The sequence below is a fragment of the Rhinopithecus roxellana genome, chromosome 11 (genome assembly GCF_007565055.1).
Source record: "Rhinopithecus roxellana isolate Shanxi Qingling chromosome 11, ASM756505v1, whole genome shotgun sequence".
Taxonomy (NCBI): Eukaryota; Metazoa; Chordata; class Mammalia; order Primates; family Cercopithecidae; genus Rhinopithecus; species Rhinopithecus roxellana.
In genome coordinates this window covers 71725618-71745215 of record NC_044559.1, presented here as the reverse complement: position 1 = coordinate 71745215, position 19598 = coordinate 71725618, and the positions used below count along the sequence as shown (strand labels likewise).

At 40.5% G+C, this 19598-nt stretch overlaps 1 protein-coding gene across 5 annotated transcripts in view; it reads left to right on the top strand.

Moving 5' to 3' along the window:
- Positions 1 to 19598, top strand: part of FAM13C (family with sequence similarity 13 member C) — a 142023-nt gene that overhangs the window by 30601 nt on the left and 91824 nt on the right. For all 5 annotated transcript variants that reach the window (XM_030941264.1, XM_010367049.1, XM_030941262.1 and 2 more), the window contains 2 exons: positions 1510 to 1566; positions 4975 to 5179. In XM_030941264.1, the coding sequence (XP_030797124.1) occupies positions 5105 to 5179 (75 nt within the window). In that variant the 5' untranslated portion in view covers positions 1510 to 1566; positions 4975 to 5104. The remainder of the gene's footprint in view (positions 1 to 1509; positions 1567 to 4974; positions 5180 to 19598) is intronic.

Genomic DNA, 19598 nt, shown 5'->3' with positions numbered 1-19598 from the left:
CTCTGGGGTACTCTGGCACTGTGGCAATATATCTAGGAAAAGAAATTATAGTTATTTCTACTCATGGAATTAATAACTAATCAAAAAGATCTCAGTGGTGCAAAGGATTACAAAGTGATGTGTGGTGAGATATAGTTGTTTACTAAAACCTCGGAATGAAGAGTAAATGTTTATGAATTAAGGTTAAAGTAGGAACTTGGCACATGTATTAGTCAGGGTTCTCTAAAGAGATAGAATTAATAGAATACGTGTGTGTTTGAAGGGGAGTTTAGTAGGAAAATTGACTCACATGATCACAAGGTGAAATCCTACAATAGTCCGTTTGCAAACTGAGGATAGAGGAAGCTAGTTTGAGTGCCAAAACCTCAAAAGTAGGGAAGCCAACAGTGCAGCCTTCAGTCTGTGGCAGAAGGCCCAAGAGCCTCTGGCAAAACACTGGTCTTGGACTTAAGTCCAAGAGTCCAAAAGCTGAAGAACTTAGAGTCTGATGTTCAAGGGCTGGAAGCATCCAGTACATGAGGAAGATGAAGGCCAAAAGGCTAGCAAGTCTGTTCTTTCCACCTTCTTCTGTCTGCTTTATTCTAGCCGCACTGGCAGCTGATTAGATGGTGCCCACCCAGATTGAGGGTGGGTCTGCCTCTCCCGGTCCACTGACTCAAATGTTAATCTCCTTTGCCAACACCCTCACAGACACACCCAGGAACGATACTTTGCATCCTTCGATCAAATTAACACTCAATATTAACCATCATAGCACATGATTGAGAACATGGCACATGGGTGAGCTTGGCTGGGAAGGTACAGAGCTGGGGAAACCTGACTTTGGCAGTGAAGGATGAGTAGGAGTTGAAGATGGAAAAAGTATTCCAGGCTTGAATGGGGCTGGGTGGGAATGGTTGGGAACAGGAACAAAGGCTTCATCCTACACTAGAGTGAGAGGATGTTCCTACTCCAGGTTCCCCTAGGCAGGATGGAGCACTGGAGATTTTTCAATATGGAAGAGCCAAGAACTGTTCATAAAGTTAATCCAGAAGTTTTATGAAAAGGAACCCCTTCCTTTTCACAAGATCAAGAAAATCTGAGACCAATAGAGTAAACTAAATGGAGGCTGGTTTAGTTTGGGACTGCCTGAAGCAGAAAAAAATGCGAAGAGGCATATAGTGGAATCTCTTTTGAGCCATCAACAGGCTCCCAGTCTTGGTGTCCAATGTCCCCTCAAGTGCTGTGAACACTTAGGTCATTGCTAAGATCTTGTTAGTTTAGGTAACACAGGACAGTGGAGGCAAAAAGGAGAGTCACCTCTGGCTCTGAGCTTTTAAGATCACACGATATGACAACATTGGTTTCATAAACTGGGAGACATAGTAATCAGAACTTATTTGGGAGAGAATGATGAGGAGTGTTTCATCTTTTAGTTTTCCATGGTAATCTTGAGACAATTCTAGATTATTGCTGCTACTGCTATAGCAGACAGTTGGATCTGATGTGATTTTTCTTCTCTCTCTCCAGGTGTGACGAAGATCCAGTCTCTCTACATGAAGATGAGACTGATTGCTCCAGTCTCAGGTAAAAGCCACCATTGCTTGGTTCATATTTGTAAGAGACAGAAACCATCTAGTTACAGTGGCTTTCCTTTGAATTCTAGTCTCTTCTTTGAATTCCAATTATTTGTTCTCATGTCTCCTCTCCTCTACTAGATTTTTACCTCTTGACAAATTTTTGTCTTTTCCACTTTTGGATATCACCCTCTTAGCAATCAGGACAGTACCTTACATTTGGGAACACTTGATAAATGCCTATTGAACTGAGTATTCATTAGCCTATCTCAATATTCTTACCACACACCCTAAAGGAAGAGGCTCATGTTATTGAGTGTCTGTAGTATTGTCTTTGTCATCAAGGGCTTATAGTATCGTGGCAAAACCTTCACTGCTAATCATTTCTTCTCCTTTTACTTTGTTCCAATACTTTCATCTACATTTTATTATATGATCTAAACTGAAAAGAAGTTGATATTTCTGTTCTCATCCTGTAGCTGGAGAAACTGACGCTTAGGAATGATAACTCATCCAAGATAACACAGCACTATGAGGCAGAATTTAGACCCAGTTCTCTCTGACTTTAAAGTCCACTTACTGGATAACAAATATTTATTGAAGGCCAATTTTGTGTGCCAGGAGCCAGTTAAGATTTGGGATGAAGAAAGACAAACCAATGTTGCTCCAAAGAATTCAGTTTGCTAGAGGAGATAGGCAAAAATATAGATGTGGATGCTACAGTGCATTAAGTACTACTATACTAGAGGTAAATAGTGGATTTACTTAGAAGAATCAAACAGCCCAGAGAGCTTTCTCGGACTGATTCCTGAAGAAAATTATACAAGGCATATGAATTTTTATTTATTATTGTTATTATTAGCATTATTATTTTTGGTGAGGTCCAAGGCTAAGAAAAAGAGGATGCCACCAAGCAAAAGGAGCAGCTTACTGGAAAGCCAACAGAGGGTAGAGAGAATTGTTTGAGTTGCAGAAACAGCAAGTGGTTCAGGATAGTAGGAACCCTGGGAACCTAGTGGAGTGAGGAAGTAAGAGGTAAGATAAGACGTGAAGCTCTAACGGTAAACAAAGAACAGATTTCCTTGGGGTTGCGTTCCTTGCTAAGGAGTTCAGAATTATCTTGGAGGCATCAGAGAAACCAAAAAGAACTCTCTCTCTCTCTTTTTTTTTCCTTTGCAAATAACCACATGGCTAAGGCCCTGCCTGAGAGTAACAATAGCTTTCATTTATTGGGTTGCAGCCTTGGGTCAGCTTTCTGTGGTAGGCATTTCAAAGAGACTGTATTATCTCTGTTAAGCAGATATTACATCTATTTTATGAAAGAGGATCATGGAGGTGAAGTGATGTTGCCCAGGCCACACAACTAATAAGTGGGAGGATCTTTCAGACCCTGACGTTTTTCAGGACACCATGCTTATTCTCAGTCATGATTTATTCCAATAAGTAGTGGCATAAATTATATAACCTGTACTTTTCTGTTTTGGGGATCCTGAGGAACCAGTAATATGTGAGAAAATATGTTTCTAAATATGACTTTTGTAACCAGGTTTTACATTTGTGTAGTGCAAGAAAGAGGCTTTTGGCCCCCTCTCCCCTTTCCTGGCTTTCCAAGTCAAGGAAGTAAATAAAATTACATTTCTAAATTTTGGGTGACTTGAAAACATAATATAAAAGCAAAGTTCAGGTATTATTTTGGGAATGAGTCTATCAAAAAAGTCATTTTAGATTTGGAAAGCTATTTTTTTTTTTTTATTCTTGAGTGTTCTATAATCCTACTCGAATGAGAGCATTTAGGTAACTGTAAAGGCAGCTGTTCTTTCTTTTGTTTCTCATGCAGGATCATGGAGTGGATGGGTTTCTAGTGAGAAAAATGTACTTCAAATGAACTAGCATAGTTTCCAGTTCATGGTTTGATATTAATTTCCAAATCTGTTAGTGACTTAGAATTTTTTTAATTGTAAATGATCTCACAGCAGGAATATTAACCAGTGTTATTGGCATTGATTTGTTTTTGAGTTACTAACATTGAATAATTATTTTAATTGTTGGGTTCTCCTTTACCAGATAGCACTACGTTTGTCCTGGATTCAAGTTTAACTATTTCACACAGTTTTATTTTTATACCTTGTCCAACTGCACCCTGGTCATGTTCCAGACCACCTATCTTGATATTTGCTTTGCTCTTTTCCCAAAGACTACATCCTCAGGGAGGATGAGTTCCAGCTCAGTGAACTTAATCTGCCTTTTATTTGTAAAAATGTGTCTTGAATGGTGGGCATTCCTTCTTTGCTGGTCTTGCCTCTTGGCTTTATGTGTCCTTGAGCAGCTAGGAATTGCTTTCCAGGTGACTTTGCAAATGCTGTTTTATGGGTGCTTTTGGTAAGGGAGCATGAGGGAAAAACAACACCTGGAGGAAGTGGCCACTCCTCATGCATTTCATGTTCTAGTGACAGTGATTGTGGTAGATTAAGGTTAATGATCTTGATTACATAGAGAAGGTCCCTTCTGGTTATGTCTGTGGTATTTGCTTGATACTTAGCAGAATGAAAAATAAAATGCATCTAGATTTAAGTGGGAAGAATGGCTTCAAATAAGAATGTTATGTCAGTATTTTTGAGAAAATTGAAACTGGAGGGGGGTAGGATATTGTACAGAATTTGATTGTTGAACGAACAGAAGTGCCATCCCAGCCCTGAATATATGGAGATAACACCACCCTCTTCCATCTTCTTCAGAACCAGAACCTGGACATTGGGATGTTTGACTTTGCATTCAGGGCATTGTTCAGAGGATCTGGTTGGGTAAAATTTGGCCCATGCATTATATTTTACGCAGGCAACAGGTAGCCTATCAAAAGAGATCCTGTTAAATTTCTAAGTACCTCTGAAAGTTTTAGGGGGATGATTATAAACTGACATTGCCATTGAAGAGGAAGCGTGATGCCTTGAACCAAGAACATAGGTGTGAGTCTGGAGACCCACATGAGGCCTCTGGGTCTATGTGGATTAGTCCTTCCATTAGGCATGTGATTTATTCTCTTAGAGTCTTCATCTATAAAGTAGAGATGACGATATCTCACCTGAATATGTCACATTATTGTTGTGAGAAGAAAATATGATATATGTGAAAGTTTCTTAAAGCAAAAATTAAAAAAAAAATAATGATATGTATATAGTTACAACTACACAAAGTATGTATCCATTGACAAAGATCAGAAGGGAAGGTGAAGTGATATAGAGTGAAATTCACATTTCTTTTAAGTTCTTGTTCATGCAAAATTGTCTAAGTGTAGGCTAAAAATTTTGCGAGGTATCTATCCTATAAATACAGCAGCAATGAATATCTCCAGCCCTCTTTCCTGCAGCAGTTTATTCATCTTTTTTAAAGTGCTTTCTAAATTGGGTCTTTCCTGTTTTAGAGATGAAAACAATAAAGAGAACTACCCCGACGCAGGGGCTCTGGTAGAGGAGCACGCACCACCCTCCTGGGAGCTGCAGCAGCAGAATGTAGAGCAGACCGTGCTGGTGGACAGTGTATTGCGACCCAGCATGGGCAACTTCAAGTCCCGGAAGCCCAAGTCCATCTTCAAAGCCGAGAGCGGGAGGAGCCACGGAGAAAGTCAGGTAGCAGCTCTGTCTCCTCAGGCTTTTGCCTCCTCAGGCCTTTGCCAAGACGGGTGATTCTTAGGCTAGGGCACGCGGTTCTGGCAGAGGATTTGAGCGCACTGTTTTGCAGGAGGGGATTGACATGACTTGTCGTTGCGTGCTCTGCCAGCCTGAGACACGTGGAAACTCTTGCGGGTTAAAAGTTGGGTGCTCTGAGCCGGTTAATAATTTGGTGCCCCTTGAAACGTGTTCTTAAATATTGGACTTTGATTTATTTTTTAATTTTTATTTATTTATTTTTATTTTTGGAGACAGAGTTTTGTTCTATCCCCAGACTGGAGTGCAGTGGCGCCATCTCGGCTTACTGCAACCTCCACCTCCTGAGTTCAAACGATTCTCCTGTCTCAGCCTCCCGAGTATCTGGGGTTACAGGCGCCTGCCACTATGCCCAGCTAATTTTTTTGTATTTTTAGTAGAGACAGGGTTTCGCCATGTTGGCCAGGCTGGTCTCAAACTCCTGACCTCAGGTGATCCACCCGCCTCGGCCTCCCAAAGTGCTGGGAACAGGCGTGAGCCACCACGCCTGGCAACTGGACTTTGATTTAAAGGAACAGCTGCATTCTTTTGTGGGGAGGATGGAGGAGGATCTCTCTGTTTTCATTCATACAGGATGTTTTTCGTTCCTCAGACGTGGGGAGTCTGCTCAGCAAAATCAGAAGTCTCAGTTTCATCCAGAGCTATTCTTTTAGGCTGAAGTTTAGCAGGCCGGAATAAACATACAAGTATGTATGTGTGTGTAGTATCTGGTTTTCTGAGGTCAAAGGGAACATCTTTCCAATACATTTTGATAATTAATGGATATTTTATTAATTAAAACTTTTTTGTTAAGAATGCAGCAAAGACTATTAAAAATCCCTTATTTAATTTATTATGGGTTTTTTGTTTTTTTTTTTTTGAGTCAGGGTCTCACTCTGTCAACCAGGCTGGAGTGCAGTGGCACAATCTCAGGTCACTACAACCTCCGCCACTGGGTTCAAGCGATCCTCCCACCTCAGCCTCCTCTATTAGCTGGGACTACAGGTGTGCACCACCATGCCCCGCTAATTTTTGTATTTTCTTTGTAGAGACGGGGTTTCACCATGTTGACCAGGCAAGTGCTGACCTCAAGTGATCCACCTGCCTCAGCCTCCCAAAGTGTTCGGGTTATGAAAGTGAGCCACCACTCCTGGCCTTTCTGATGCTTTTAAAAGAGATTGAATTGATACAATCTACTTTAACTCTTACAAAGTGGTGAATATTTCCAACATTGAGATTTTACTTGTAATGCACGTAACATATTTTTGGGGACATGGAAGTTCCGTAAGTGTTAACTTTGCTTTTTTGTTAACATTGCTTTTTTTTTTTTAACATTTAGATGTTAACTTTAAAAATTATGTGCAATAGGTTAATTTTGTAATAACTTTTAAGTCCAGTCCTATTTAACAAATATGCAACGGGAGATCTTCCTGTTATAACAACTTTGGTTGGGCAGGTTTTTTAACCTCGCAATTTTGTAATTTGCCTTGTGATTTTTATCTTCCTTCTTCCTTGGCATTGCAACCTCTTATTTAGTCAGTTAATTTAGTAGTGAGATGAAAATGCCCTCTGCATTAATGAAGATGTGTTGTGATGATCTTAAACAGTGTAGTCTTGTTGCAGTGATATGAGTGTGAAATACCATTTGAGTTACGATAAGCTTGAGATTATTACTGAATGCGCTCCAGCACCTAACTAATTAGGAGAGTTATGCTGGGGAGGGCACAGGTTCCCCAAAGATTGCCTCCAGGTCTGACTGATCCCAGGGATGCTCTGACCTTGAATCTCCTACCAGGGGTCACCTATGACATAGTAAGGTTCAGGGTGACCAGCCGTCTCTCCTCAGACTGCCTTCCTTCTTGTCATCCTGTAGTCTGGCCTCACAGAAATTACACAGTTGTCACTTGTAATAAGGTGCTAATGGGGCATGTAATTCCCAACCTGTTGCTCATGCACAGGTAGATTTTAGGGGAGAAATGTGCTTGTATAGTCTTTGCTCATAATACAGCATTGGAATCCTGGACTGCAGGTAAAATTCCCACTGGAATTTAAGTGGCCTGTTCTATCTGATACAATGAGCTTCATTCTCAAATGCTTTCCATTCCAAGCAAGACATTTGTTGAATAATGGATTTTTCCAATTATATTGGGGTTAAAAGAAGACAGATTATTATTGAATGCATACAAATTATCCTATTGCCGTAAGAATGTAAGGACACTTCGTATGAGTTTCTCAACTCTGGGGATCAGTGAGACTGGGATACGATTTTTAAATGCTTTATTTCAGTTTATATTAGCAGCATCTACTCAATTGTTGTGAACTGCAGATAGCTGAAGTATAGAGAGGACTTCTTATATATTCAAAAATAGAACAATACAACAATAATATACTAAATAAATAACTAAAATAAAATTTTCCTTAGTAGTCCATTCAATCTTCTTCTTCTTATTATTATTTGAGACAAAGTCTCCCTCTGTCACTCAGACTGGAATGCAGTGGTGTGATCATGGCTCACTGCAACCTCCACTTCCCAGGCTCAAGGGATCGTCCTGCCTCAACCTCCCAAGTAATGGGGACTACAGGCATGTGCCACCATGCCCAACTAACTTTTTTGTATCTTTAGTAGAGACGGGGTTTCACCATGTTGGCCAGGCTGGTCTCAAGTGATCTGCCCTCTTCAGCCTCCCAAAGTGCTGGGATTATAGGCATGAGCCTCTACAGCCAGCCTCAGTCAGTCTTGTGTAATTAATTCTTGTTCCTCTTGATCTTGGGCTAGTGGTATCATGAAGCTGTCTGCTTCTCCTCTAAAGTTCTACAAATCCCAACTCAGCCCACTGGTGTCATCAGATGCCTGTATCCAAGAGTCTGTCATTGGAACTGTCAATTGTTTAAAGTGTCTGGTCCTTTACTATGAAGCTTTCGAGATTTATCTTTGCCAAAGACACAAACTGTAGCCTAAAGCTGAATAAAACCTCAGGAAACCACTGGAGGAAAATGAAACCATCTATAGATGACAGAAATAGGAATTGCTGTGGTTAGTTTACTACCAATAATTTTAAAATATGAAAGGTCTGATGAGAGTTTATAATAAGCATAGCACATAACGTGACATGCAAAAGAAGACAGTAGAATCATTTCACCAAAATTAGAATGTCTTGAAGGATAATGAGTAAGCCAATTTTCAAAGAAGTCAGGGGATGTTATTTCTGATTTTATAAAAATGAATGAATATAGTTTTTACAGAGAAAAAAAAACCTCAAGATATAATACTCTTAAAAGATTCAGCCAGGCATGGTGGCTCACGCCTGTAATCCCAGCACTTTGGAAGACTGAGGCAGGTGGATCAGAAGGTCAAGAGTTTGAGACCAGCCTGGCCAACATAGTGAAGCCCCATCTCTATTAAAAATACAAAAATCAGCCAGGCATGGTGGTGCATGCCTGTAGTCCCAGCTACTTGGGAGGCTGAGTCAGGAGAATCGCTTGAACCCGGTAGGCAGAGTTTGCAGTGAACTGAGATCGCGCCACTGCACTCCATCCTGGGCAACAGAGCAAGACTCCATCTCAAAGGAAAAAAAAAAAGATTCATGAAGTCTGGAGTAGGTCATTAAACTCAATGGGCAAGTCTCTTATGCATATCTGAGTGAAAACCAGTGGCCTAGATGTTGCTAAATTCAAATGAAAGAAATAAAGCTATGGATAAGTCGACATTCTAAATAATAACTACAGTTATCACTGATCAATGTCATTCTCTAATACTAGGCAAAGCTCCACCAGGGCTTGGACAAATATGGGAAAATTTGATAGAACTATTTCATGAGAGTTTTGATCGCAGGGTAAATGTCACATTTATTAGGTTTACCATGCAGTATGGTTGTGAGAGGTGTTCTGTTTGTAAAGGTGGATTTATTTGGGACAATTTGGGCTTATGTTGCAGCTACAAGTCTTACCTGATGCTTGTTGCCATCATCAAAACACTGAGTTCTAACGAGTGTGCTATGGGATCATCATTCCCCAAAATCCCTTATAAAGGCCATATGGGCACAACCTTCATAAATTTAAAAACAACCCTCTTTGAAACTGAAGAGCATCATCATAGATGTTGTGCTACTGCCATTTCGGGGTTCTTTTTTTCACAAAGTTTAGATGTAGGACCTCAGAGTGGCTCTTTAGTCTGATCCTAACCAGGTTAAAAACAAAGGTGGAAATAATCCTACTATAAAGACACATGCACACGTATGTTTATTGCAGCACTATTCACAATAGCAAAGATTTGGAACCAACCGAAATGTCCATCAATAACAGACTGGATAAAGAAAATGTGGCACATATACACCATGGAATACTATGCAGCCATATAAAAGGATGAGTTCATGTCCTTTGCAGGGACATGGATGAAGCCAGAAACCATCATTCTCAGCAAACTACCACAAGAACAGAACACCAAACACTGCATGTTCTCACTCATAAGTGGGAATTGAACAATGAGATCACATGGTCATCGGGAGGGGAACATCACACACTGGGGCCTGTTGGGGGGTGGGGGACTAGGGGAGGGATAACATTAGGAGAAATACCTAATATAGGTGATGGGTTGATGGGTGCAGCAAGCCACCAAGGCATGTGTATGTCTATGTAACAAAACTGCACATTCTGCACGTGTACCCCAGAACTTAAAGTATAATAGTAAAAAAATTAAAAACAAAAAACAAGCAAAACAAAGGTGTGGGGCAGGTAAAAGGAGCCAGATGATAACTGTTGAAAGTTTGGCCTAATGCTCCACTTTTCTTACCTTTATTCTAATCCCCAAAGTCAGAATCAGAAGTTCTACTTCTGGAGGATCAGATTCAAATTTTAGTTTGAGCAACTTTCCTTTAATGTTGGCAATGACCACTTATATGAGAATGAACCATGGGTGGGGAGGAGGAATCTGAGATTTTGTGGGTCTTCATGAATGAATGATTCCAGTTTTCTACCAACTTTGAGTGAAAAAATGAAAAGGGGAGAGATTTAATTATAGTTACTGATGTAAGAGAAAACCAGGAACTGGAAGGCAATGCAAGAATGCCCTCAAATAAGTTAAGGTATTTAGAATAAGGAGAATGTTTATTTGAACTGGAATCAGTTTTCCTTTCTGCTTGTTTATCTCTTTCTTCCTTAGACAATAGGCTTTGCAAAAGAACGTCTTAAATAAGGACCATTTAATGATCTGTCTCCCGGAAAGACAGGTTTTAGGGATGCTATTGCCAGAGTTCATTGAGATAATGAATCCTGAATTTAGAAGATGCTGAGTTGGTTGGTGCTAAGCATAAATTCCTGATCAAAGTGGAATCCAATGACAGTTTGCCCTTATGTAATATCTAATTAGATAGAAAACACCCTTTCCAAGAAGGAGAACTGATTTAAGGCATAGATTATATGTTGTAATATTTTGTGAAAAATTAACAATGATCCTGTATTGATCACCATGTAAGTCATAAAATTAATCCCTGACAACCAAATTTGGGGAGGATTAGACTTAACTAACAGAACCAACTTCCTGTAATGGACCTCATAACTGTCCAGAGGGCACTCATTTTTAGAAATGGTAGATGCAGTCTTGTCATCCCCACTCCATGCCATCTGGCATCATGCTATGCACTGTCCTGCTGCCCTCCCCTCTGGTGGCTATTTTAGCAGAAGACAAAAAGTAGAAGGCTATATAGAGCTTTTCTGCAGCGAGCTGTACACTGTGATCATACTGCTAATCCACTTCCTTGGGGAGACCAGCTGTTTGGTCTGGTGTATATCAGCATCAGGTTTCTTCCACTTGGCCATGTAGATGTGTTAAGAGGCTGAAGAGAAATCTAAGACTGATTGTGAAATCTTCATTTTTATCTTTCTACAGACACAAAGCTCCCTAGACACGTTCAGGCAAAATAACCTAACTGTAAAGTATTTACTATATTTCTGGTATTGGAGGGCATGGTTCTTATTCTTACTGTATTACACTCTAAATTAAAATAAGGACAATAGTTAATTCTGGGCCATTTCTCTTCTACCTTCTCCCGCAAAAGAACTAAGATTACGTTTTTAATTATGGATGTACTTTATATGCATTTTTTCTTGATGTATTACTGATCCAGTGAGCAACTTCAAACAATAAAAGCAAGAAAACCAGTACAGTTGATTGACTTTGAGAGCACTGGAAAGCTAAAATAAACTTCAGATAGAATTCCACTGGCTTTTCAGTGAGAGAAAGACTTAGGTTCTGAATATGCCTTTGAGGGCTTGCTTCTTGCAGTGTGTCTAAAGCATGAATTCACTGAGATCCTAAAAATTGGTTTTAGTTAGACACTGTTTTGACACATTAGTTCATGTTGTATTATTTCTCATGCATGATATATATAGCAGCTCCAGTTTATATGTTTTACTTCAGTTTTTGATTAGGTATGGGTTTGCTGGGAGATCTGTTACTGGTCAGGAAGAAAAGTGGTCCTCTGGGTTTATCTACCAAGTTCTCCTTCACTCTTCCAAGATAAAATGGTGAAGATTCAGGGGGACAGGGCTCTGAGAAATGCAAGGTCCTTGAAAGTGAGATTAGCTGAGTCAAATGTTTGGGTTTACTGGTTTCTTGTGGTCTATCAGATTCTGATTCTCTTCTTTGAATTAACAAGCCTGTTGTTAAGGCTTAATGATTAAGCTGATGAAAAATGGTATTTTTTGGGGGGAACATGGGATGGCCGTAAAATCACTTTATCACTTGCTTTTTTAAGAAATATAGGCCGGGCGCGGTGGCTCAAGCCTGTAATCCCAGCACTTTGGGAGGCCGAGACGGGCGGATCACGAGGTCAGGAGATCGAGACCATCCTGGCTAACACGGTGAAACCCCGTCTCTACTAAAAATACAAAAACTAGCCGGGTGAGGTGGCGGGCGCCTGTAGTCCCAGCTACTCGAGAGGCTGAGGCAGGAGAATGGCGTAAACCCGGGAGGACGGAGTTTGCAGTGAGCTGAGATCCGGCCACTGTACTCCAGCCTGGGTGACAGAGCGAGACTCCGTCTCAAAAAAAAAAAAAAAAAAAAAAAAAGAAATATACAAATATATTCAACTTAAATACTGACATGAAGGAATCTTTTTTTTTTTTTTTTTTTTTTTTTTTTTGAGACAGAGTCTCGCTCTGTCGCCCAGGCTGGAGTGCAGTGGCCGAATCTCAGCTCACTGCAAGCTCCGCCTCCCGGGTTTACGCCATTCTCCTGCCTCAGCCTCCCGAGTAGCTGGGACTACAGGCGTCCGCCACCTCGCCCGGCTAGTTTTTTGTATTTTTTTAGTAGAGACGGGGTTTCACCGTGTTAGCCAGGATGGTCTCGATCTCCTGACCTCGTGATCCGCCCGTCTCGGCCTCCCAAAGTGCTGGGATTACAGGCTTGAGCCACCGCGCCCGGCCCCGAAGGAATCTTAAAATGAAGTGATGTACTTAGTTTGCCTGGACAATACATCTCAGAAATGGAAAATCCTAGTACTCAGACAGAATTTGCATTCAAAACAATGTAATTTATTTGAAACGTTTAAGTTAACCAATGGAGAATTTGATAATTTGGTATTGTAGCACTCAGGGCCACATTACATAACTGATATTCCATCTGTGATGGAAGTTACAGAAGAATCCTCCTTAAAATAATAAACACGACGTTATCGATAGTGTTGGTTGAGCATAGCAATGGAGGATGGCACAGACTGATCTCTGCTTACATGCTGCTTGGAATATTAAACAGAGGTGCAGATGACTGCCATACAGGATGGACTGTTAAAATTGTCCATTTGCCACTTCCAATGCATCTTTCGCATACTTAAATAAATTGTAATTTAAAGAATTTATAGTTTTTCCTATGCTGTTCCAAAGAGAGTGTCTAACATTATACAGCCATATAAATTCAGTCCTGTCAAGATCTACTGACACATGGAGAGAAGAGGAGCGTCCATGGGGCACCTTTGTCCTGTTGGTACCTGTTGTCCCTCCACTGGGTTCCAAGACCTGCTGCCGCTACTATGGAGAAGTTTCCTTTAATAAACTCCAGAGATAATAGTTGAGTAGCAGTTTAGTGATGTGGTAAGATGCATGGTCTATAGCTGCAGGTGGATATGAGTTCAAATTCCTTCTGCTACTTTCTTTCTGTGTGACTTTAAGCATCACTTACTAGCTCTTTGTATCACTTTTCCTATCTTTAAACTGGAGATGACAATTTTATCTATCTTAAGAGGTTGTTGAGGATTAAAGTTAATGATTATGTTTATATCATGATAATGATATAAACTTACACATTCAAATTTTAGGGGATTAGAAGTAGTTTATAGAGGCCGGGCACAGTGGCTCACGCCTGTAATCCCAGCACTTTGGGAGGCTGAGGCAGGCGGATCACAAGGTCAGGAAATCGAGACCATCCTGGCTAACATGGTGAAACCCCGTCTCTACTAAAAACACAAAAAAATTAGCTGGACTTGGTGGCTGGCGCCTGTAGTCGTAGCTACTCAGGAGGCTGAGGCAGGAGAATGGTGTGAACCCGGAAGGTGGAGCTTGGAGCTTGCAGTGAGCCGAGATGGTGCCACTGCGCTCCAGCCTGGGTGACAGAGCAAGACTCCGTTCCCGGAAAAAAAAGAAAAAGAAAAAGAAAAATAAGTAGTTTATAGAGTGTTTTATAGACTCATTTGGCTGGCACAAACATGAAAACCTCCTTAATTGCATATTTCATGAGTTGGCTTAGGCTGAACTCTGCTGCAATAACAAATAACCTAAATCTCTAGTGATTTAAACCAACAAAAGTGCATTTCTCACACAAGGTACATAACCATCATTGGTCACCAGTAGGTGTCTGTTCACCTCAGTCAACTAAGACTCAAGTAAACGAAACAGTTGCAGTCTTGATGTTGCTGGTTTCCAAGTCAGAGAGCAAGATTTCTTGAGGGTCCTGCACCAACTGTTACAAGCTCCAGGCCTGAAGTAACACACAGCATTTCCATTCTCTATGAATTGGCCAGAACTGGTCATGTGCTTTGCCCTAACCATAACCCCATAACTCAATGGACCAGGAAGTACAATTCTACAATATGTCCTAAGGGTGAGAATGAAATATTGGACAATAGCACTAATGACTTCCACATCCCCTACTCAGAATAGCACATAATCCAAAGCAAGATGAAGTTAATTGGTCTTTTTTCTTTTCTAGCCCCTCATACTACTGAAGTACTGATGTTATTAATGTCAAGGACTAAAAGAAGAAAAAGAATATTAATTAGGTTAATTAAGTATCACCAAAGGATATACGTGCTATTATATTATTGTTTTGAACAGGAACTAAAGTTTTGTAGAAGCATTCCTTCAGTGAAACATCTGCTTCATTATGATAGGGAACAAAGAAGTAGGTCTAGCATTGATTTCTTCCTTACTGCCAAATGAAACTTCAAGCTCATTAATTTTGCTATTTATTTAGGAATAATCGTGGTCTTGCTCTCGCTAGAAGATTGGAGTGACTTTGGGTTATGCCAGCTCAACCTGTGGTGCCATGATTTAGAGACATTTTAAAATGTGATTCAAAAATACTTTCTAAAGAAAGGGGATTTAACAATCTGGATATTGTCAGATATGGGAGCTGGGTTTCTGCACACACATACATATGCAAATGCACATCCTCGTGTTCTTTGTGATATTTATCCAAGAGCAGGGTGTTCTTTAGGCAAAGAAAACAGCTTATCAAGGACTTAGCCTGTTTTGGAGCTTAGAAGTAAAGCTGTTTGGAAAGTCTGGATAGCAGAAACAAAATGAACTGACATTTCGGGTAACTAAGAATTGCCCATCTTAACTTTATTAAACATGGTTAAATAACACTCAGGAACTGAGACATAACATATTAACCTCAAGTCTGCAATTTTGGGCCCCATAGTTTTCAAGAGATGTAGTTGCCAGATAAAATGTGGGATGCCCAGTTAAATTTGAATTTCAGATAAACAACAAAGAATAGTTTTAGATTAAGTATGTCCCAAATATTGCATGGGGTATACTTACATAAATTACTTACTAAACATAAATTCATTATCTATCTGAAATTCAAATTTAACTGGGCATCCTGTGTTTTTATCTGCTAACTCTGGGTGACCCTATCAAAAATGAATGGCATGAACATTTAATCAAATGCACCTTCTCCTCCTAAGGTAGAAATAATCAGTTGTATTCATGTGGTCTGAGAGCTGCCAGGATTTTTTTTTGTTTCATTTTGTTTTGTTCTTTTTTAGTTCAAACTTGAAAGGGTAGTTAAAGTCAGCATAGGAAAGGAAGTTAGCAGACTAAGTCTAGGAGGTTTGTTGTACTATTTATTTTATCTTTAGTGCTCAAACAGCATGAAACATCCTGGAAAAAGCTGCTCACTCTCTTGGGATAATAAAGCCTTGAAAATTTGATAGATGTTCTCAAAAAGTTTGAAAATCTGCCCTCAAAGTCTGCACACCACCTTCCCATAGGATACTGCTTGCCATGAGCAGAGGCTGTCATCAAGTTAGTAGGAAGGCCGACTTTCATGAGCCAGCTTCTGTGTTAAAATGATCAAAAGTGACATTGCTCCTGGCACAAACAGACAGAACAATGGTGCCATGTTTTGAGCATTAATCCTGTTGGAGATAAGCAGCCAGCCAGAACATTGTGGCTTTGAAAACTGCTGCTCTAGACTGAGGATACTGTCACAGGTGAGGATAAGTTAACTATTTTAAGAGTCATTTTATTATGTAGATGCCTTCAGGCACAGGTAACTGATATGCTTGAGTTATGAAGGAACTTTGCCTTCCCACCTAACAAAGCTCATTGTGTTTTGTTATTAATCTTTTTAATTTTAGCTGAACCCTCTATACCTCTACTGCTTAATCAGTTGTGGCCACAATTAGGGGATTTCTTTCTTCCTTTCTTTTTTTTTTGAGACGGAATTTTGCTCTTGTTGCCCAGGCTGAAGTGCAGTGGTGTGATCTTGGCTCACCACAACCTCTGCCTCCCGGATTCAAGTGATTTTCCTGCCTCGGCCTCCTGCATAGCTGGGATTACAGGCATGTGCCACTACACCCAGCTAAGTTTTTGTATTCTTAGTAGAGACGGGTTTTCTCCATGTTAGTCAGGCTGGTCTCGAACGTCTGACCTCAGGTGATCCACCCGCCTTGGCCTCCTAAAGTGCTGGGATTACAGGCGTGAGCCACTGCGCCTGGCCGAAGATTTCTTACAGGAGCAAAGATGTTCAGCACTGCCTCTTTTGTTCTTTAACATGCTAAGCTACAATATTATGATTGCTTGGCTTGGTCAAGTTGCTGTGTGTCAGGGAAATTTCCAATAGGAAAGGTCATTCTGGTGTTAGATCTTTAGGTTTTTCAGCTGTAGCTAACCTGAAATAACCAAAGGGAGACCGTGAAGGTTTAAAGGTAAGTCGATTTGCCAGCGTGGTAGGGGCAGCAGCTGGCGTTTAGTGTGTTTAAATCCAGGAAACACTGACCTTACTAAAGGTGTGACCTACCAGATTTAAAAATCACCAAGAGAAAATCAGTGACTGTTGTGCTTGTGGGTCCACAGGAGGGCATTACGCCCTCCCACCTCTTCCCTCTGTCAGGTTTTTCCTCCCCGTTGCTTACTGTCTTCTCAGCTGTCTTGAAACTGACATTTGATTTAGCAACCCAGAGCCCAGATATTGCTATCTCTGAAAGACAAAAGGATGAAACAAAAGTCTAAACTAGTTTAAATATTAGATTGGTGCAAAAGTAATTGCGGTTTTTGCCATTTTTTTTTTTCAATGGCAAAAACCGCAATTACTTTTGCACCAATCTAATATAAAATAGGCAAATACTAAAGGTTTAAGGCTATTTGCTTTTACATTTTATTTATTTATTTCTCACTGGTTACCTATAAAGACTTGGACAGCTGTGACCTTTTCTACTTGATGTGAAGCATCAAGATGAAAATAGAGGAAAAAAGTACAAAACACTATGATATATCTCTGAATACCCCACTCCCACTTCATACTAAAAAACAGAATAGGGACTCAGTAGTTGGTTCTTGATGTAATGGAGAGTCTGAAGGAACACAGGTCTGGATGTTAGAGCCATTCTTGGGCCAAGTGCAAGGCAGAAATCTGGTGAACTACACTCTAGCCCATGCAGCTTTGCTGTCTCCAGGATTTGGGGGTGAGTGAGGAGCCCAGGCAAACAGTCCACCAAGAGGTAATCAACTCTATACTGACATAGGGATGGGCTCAAGGTAGACATCAGGATGAGGGAGAAGCAGGGAGCTGGCACTAGAGGAGATAGGATTATAAATCTCTGGGCAATGGAGATAATATTCTGATTCAGAAAATAAAAGTCTTTGCAGACTCTTTTTTTAAAAAAGTTTTTTTTTAATCAGAAAATTCAGTAACTTCAATAATTCTTGAGCATTGCTTTATTTTCCTATAATTGATATGTTCATTATTTGGTTAAAATTTCAGAAACGACACACCTAGGGTTTATTACAGTATCTGATTGCAAGGCCATACCTGTGAACACATTTTGTTGTTGACTAAGATACCTTTGAAGTTGGTTTATTTTGGCTTTCTCTTACTTACTTGTGAACTAATTGCTAAATGTGATTTGTCTCAGAGCCTTTTAGTGTTGTGTTCTTTAGAAGGAAATGTTTCCACTGCAAACAAGACTAAAAAGCCTATCTTCAACACACACACACATAAAATAATCCTCTGCCTCCTTATTTTGGAATGGATGATTTTAATCAGTCACCTTTTTTTAGCTTTAGCTATGTTGGGATCTCTGTTATATTTTGAAAACAACCTGCCCTATGCACACTGAGCTGGCCTTTCCTTTCGCTTCTCAGACTATCAATTTCACTAGCAATCGCTTTTGGGGCAAAACCATCAGTCAGTTTTGCTCAAGTTGCCAAATTAGGTTCGATAACGTGGTGTTTCATCAGTGATGCTGGGTTGAGTGTGCCTAAGGGGGCCTTTGTTTTCCCTCTTGTAAGTTGAGGGGAGTAAAGACATGAGTGACAGTGGAATTCAAGAGCTGCCACCTAATTTATCATCCCTGTACTGTAGGATGTGGAAAGGATGGGATGATGGAAGCTAGACAGGAAGTTTGTAGGGGCTGGAATGTAAGGGTCTTGGATTCCATCCTAATGAGTTTTCTTATTCTGGTACTTTGCAAACATTTTTCTATTTCTATGTTCTAACAGGTGATGAGACTGAACTTTTACCATGAGAGGGAATTTCTTTGAAATCTCCCTATAGGAAATATTTTCCCTCTTGATATGTTGAGGGGAGTAGTGGGTTGAGTAGTGTCTCCCTTCAAATTCATGTCAACTTGGAACCTCAGAATGTGACAATGTGACCTTAAATGGAAATAGGGTCTTTGCAGATATAATTAATGTAAGAATTCAGATGAGATCATCTTGAGTATTTAGGGTAAGCCCTAAAGCCAACACCTGGTGTCCTTACAAGAAGAGGAGTAGACACAGAGAGACATGCAGGGAATAAGGCCATGTAAGGATGGAGGCAGAGGCTGGAGTGATGCTGCCACAAGCCAAGGAGTGCCAGGAGCCACCTGGAGCTGGAAAGGCAAGGAAGGATTTTTCCCCTAGAGTCTTTGGAGAGAGCATGGCCCTGCTGAAACCTTGATTTTGGGCTTCTGGCCTCCACAACTGTAGGAGAATAAAGTTCTGCTGTTTTTAAGACAACAAATTATGGTAATCTGTCACTGTAACTCTAGGAAACTAATACAAGAAGGGGCTTCCTGAAGTTAGAGTGGGCTGGCTCCTTGCTGCTCCAGGGGAACTGGCAGGAACTGATGGGATTCTGTTCCAGGAGTAGGTGAGGCACTAAGTAGACTGCCAGGGCAGAGACATATGGGCATAGAGCATTATGACTGGGACCAGTGACTACACAATGGTATGGAGTGGGGACTTCTACTTTGGGGAAGCTGAGGCAGGTTGATGACTAGTCATTTAGGTTTAGTAGTTGTATCAAAGATGGAGAATTAGCTACAACGTGGCTGGTAACCAGGTAGAACATATGATCTTATGGCCTGGCTTTCTCAAAGTCATAAATGTAGTTGACAGTTTGTACAGGATGTTAGTTTTATTATCAACTTTGGCACAGTTAGATGGCAAGATGCAGAGTTTATTGACTGTCAGTCCAGGTTTTGAACCAATAAAATGATTCAGGACCCTCTTTCTTCATTCCTTTAACAACCAACTTTGGAGGGTGCCTCTGCTTGAGAGGCCATGGACCTCTGTAGTTGTGGACGCAAAGAGAGATGGGCCCTGGTGTTTGGGTTTGTTATCTGTCCTGGGGAAACAGTGAGAGGAACAGACAATGGAG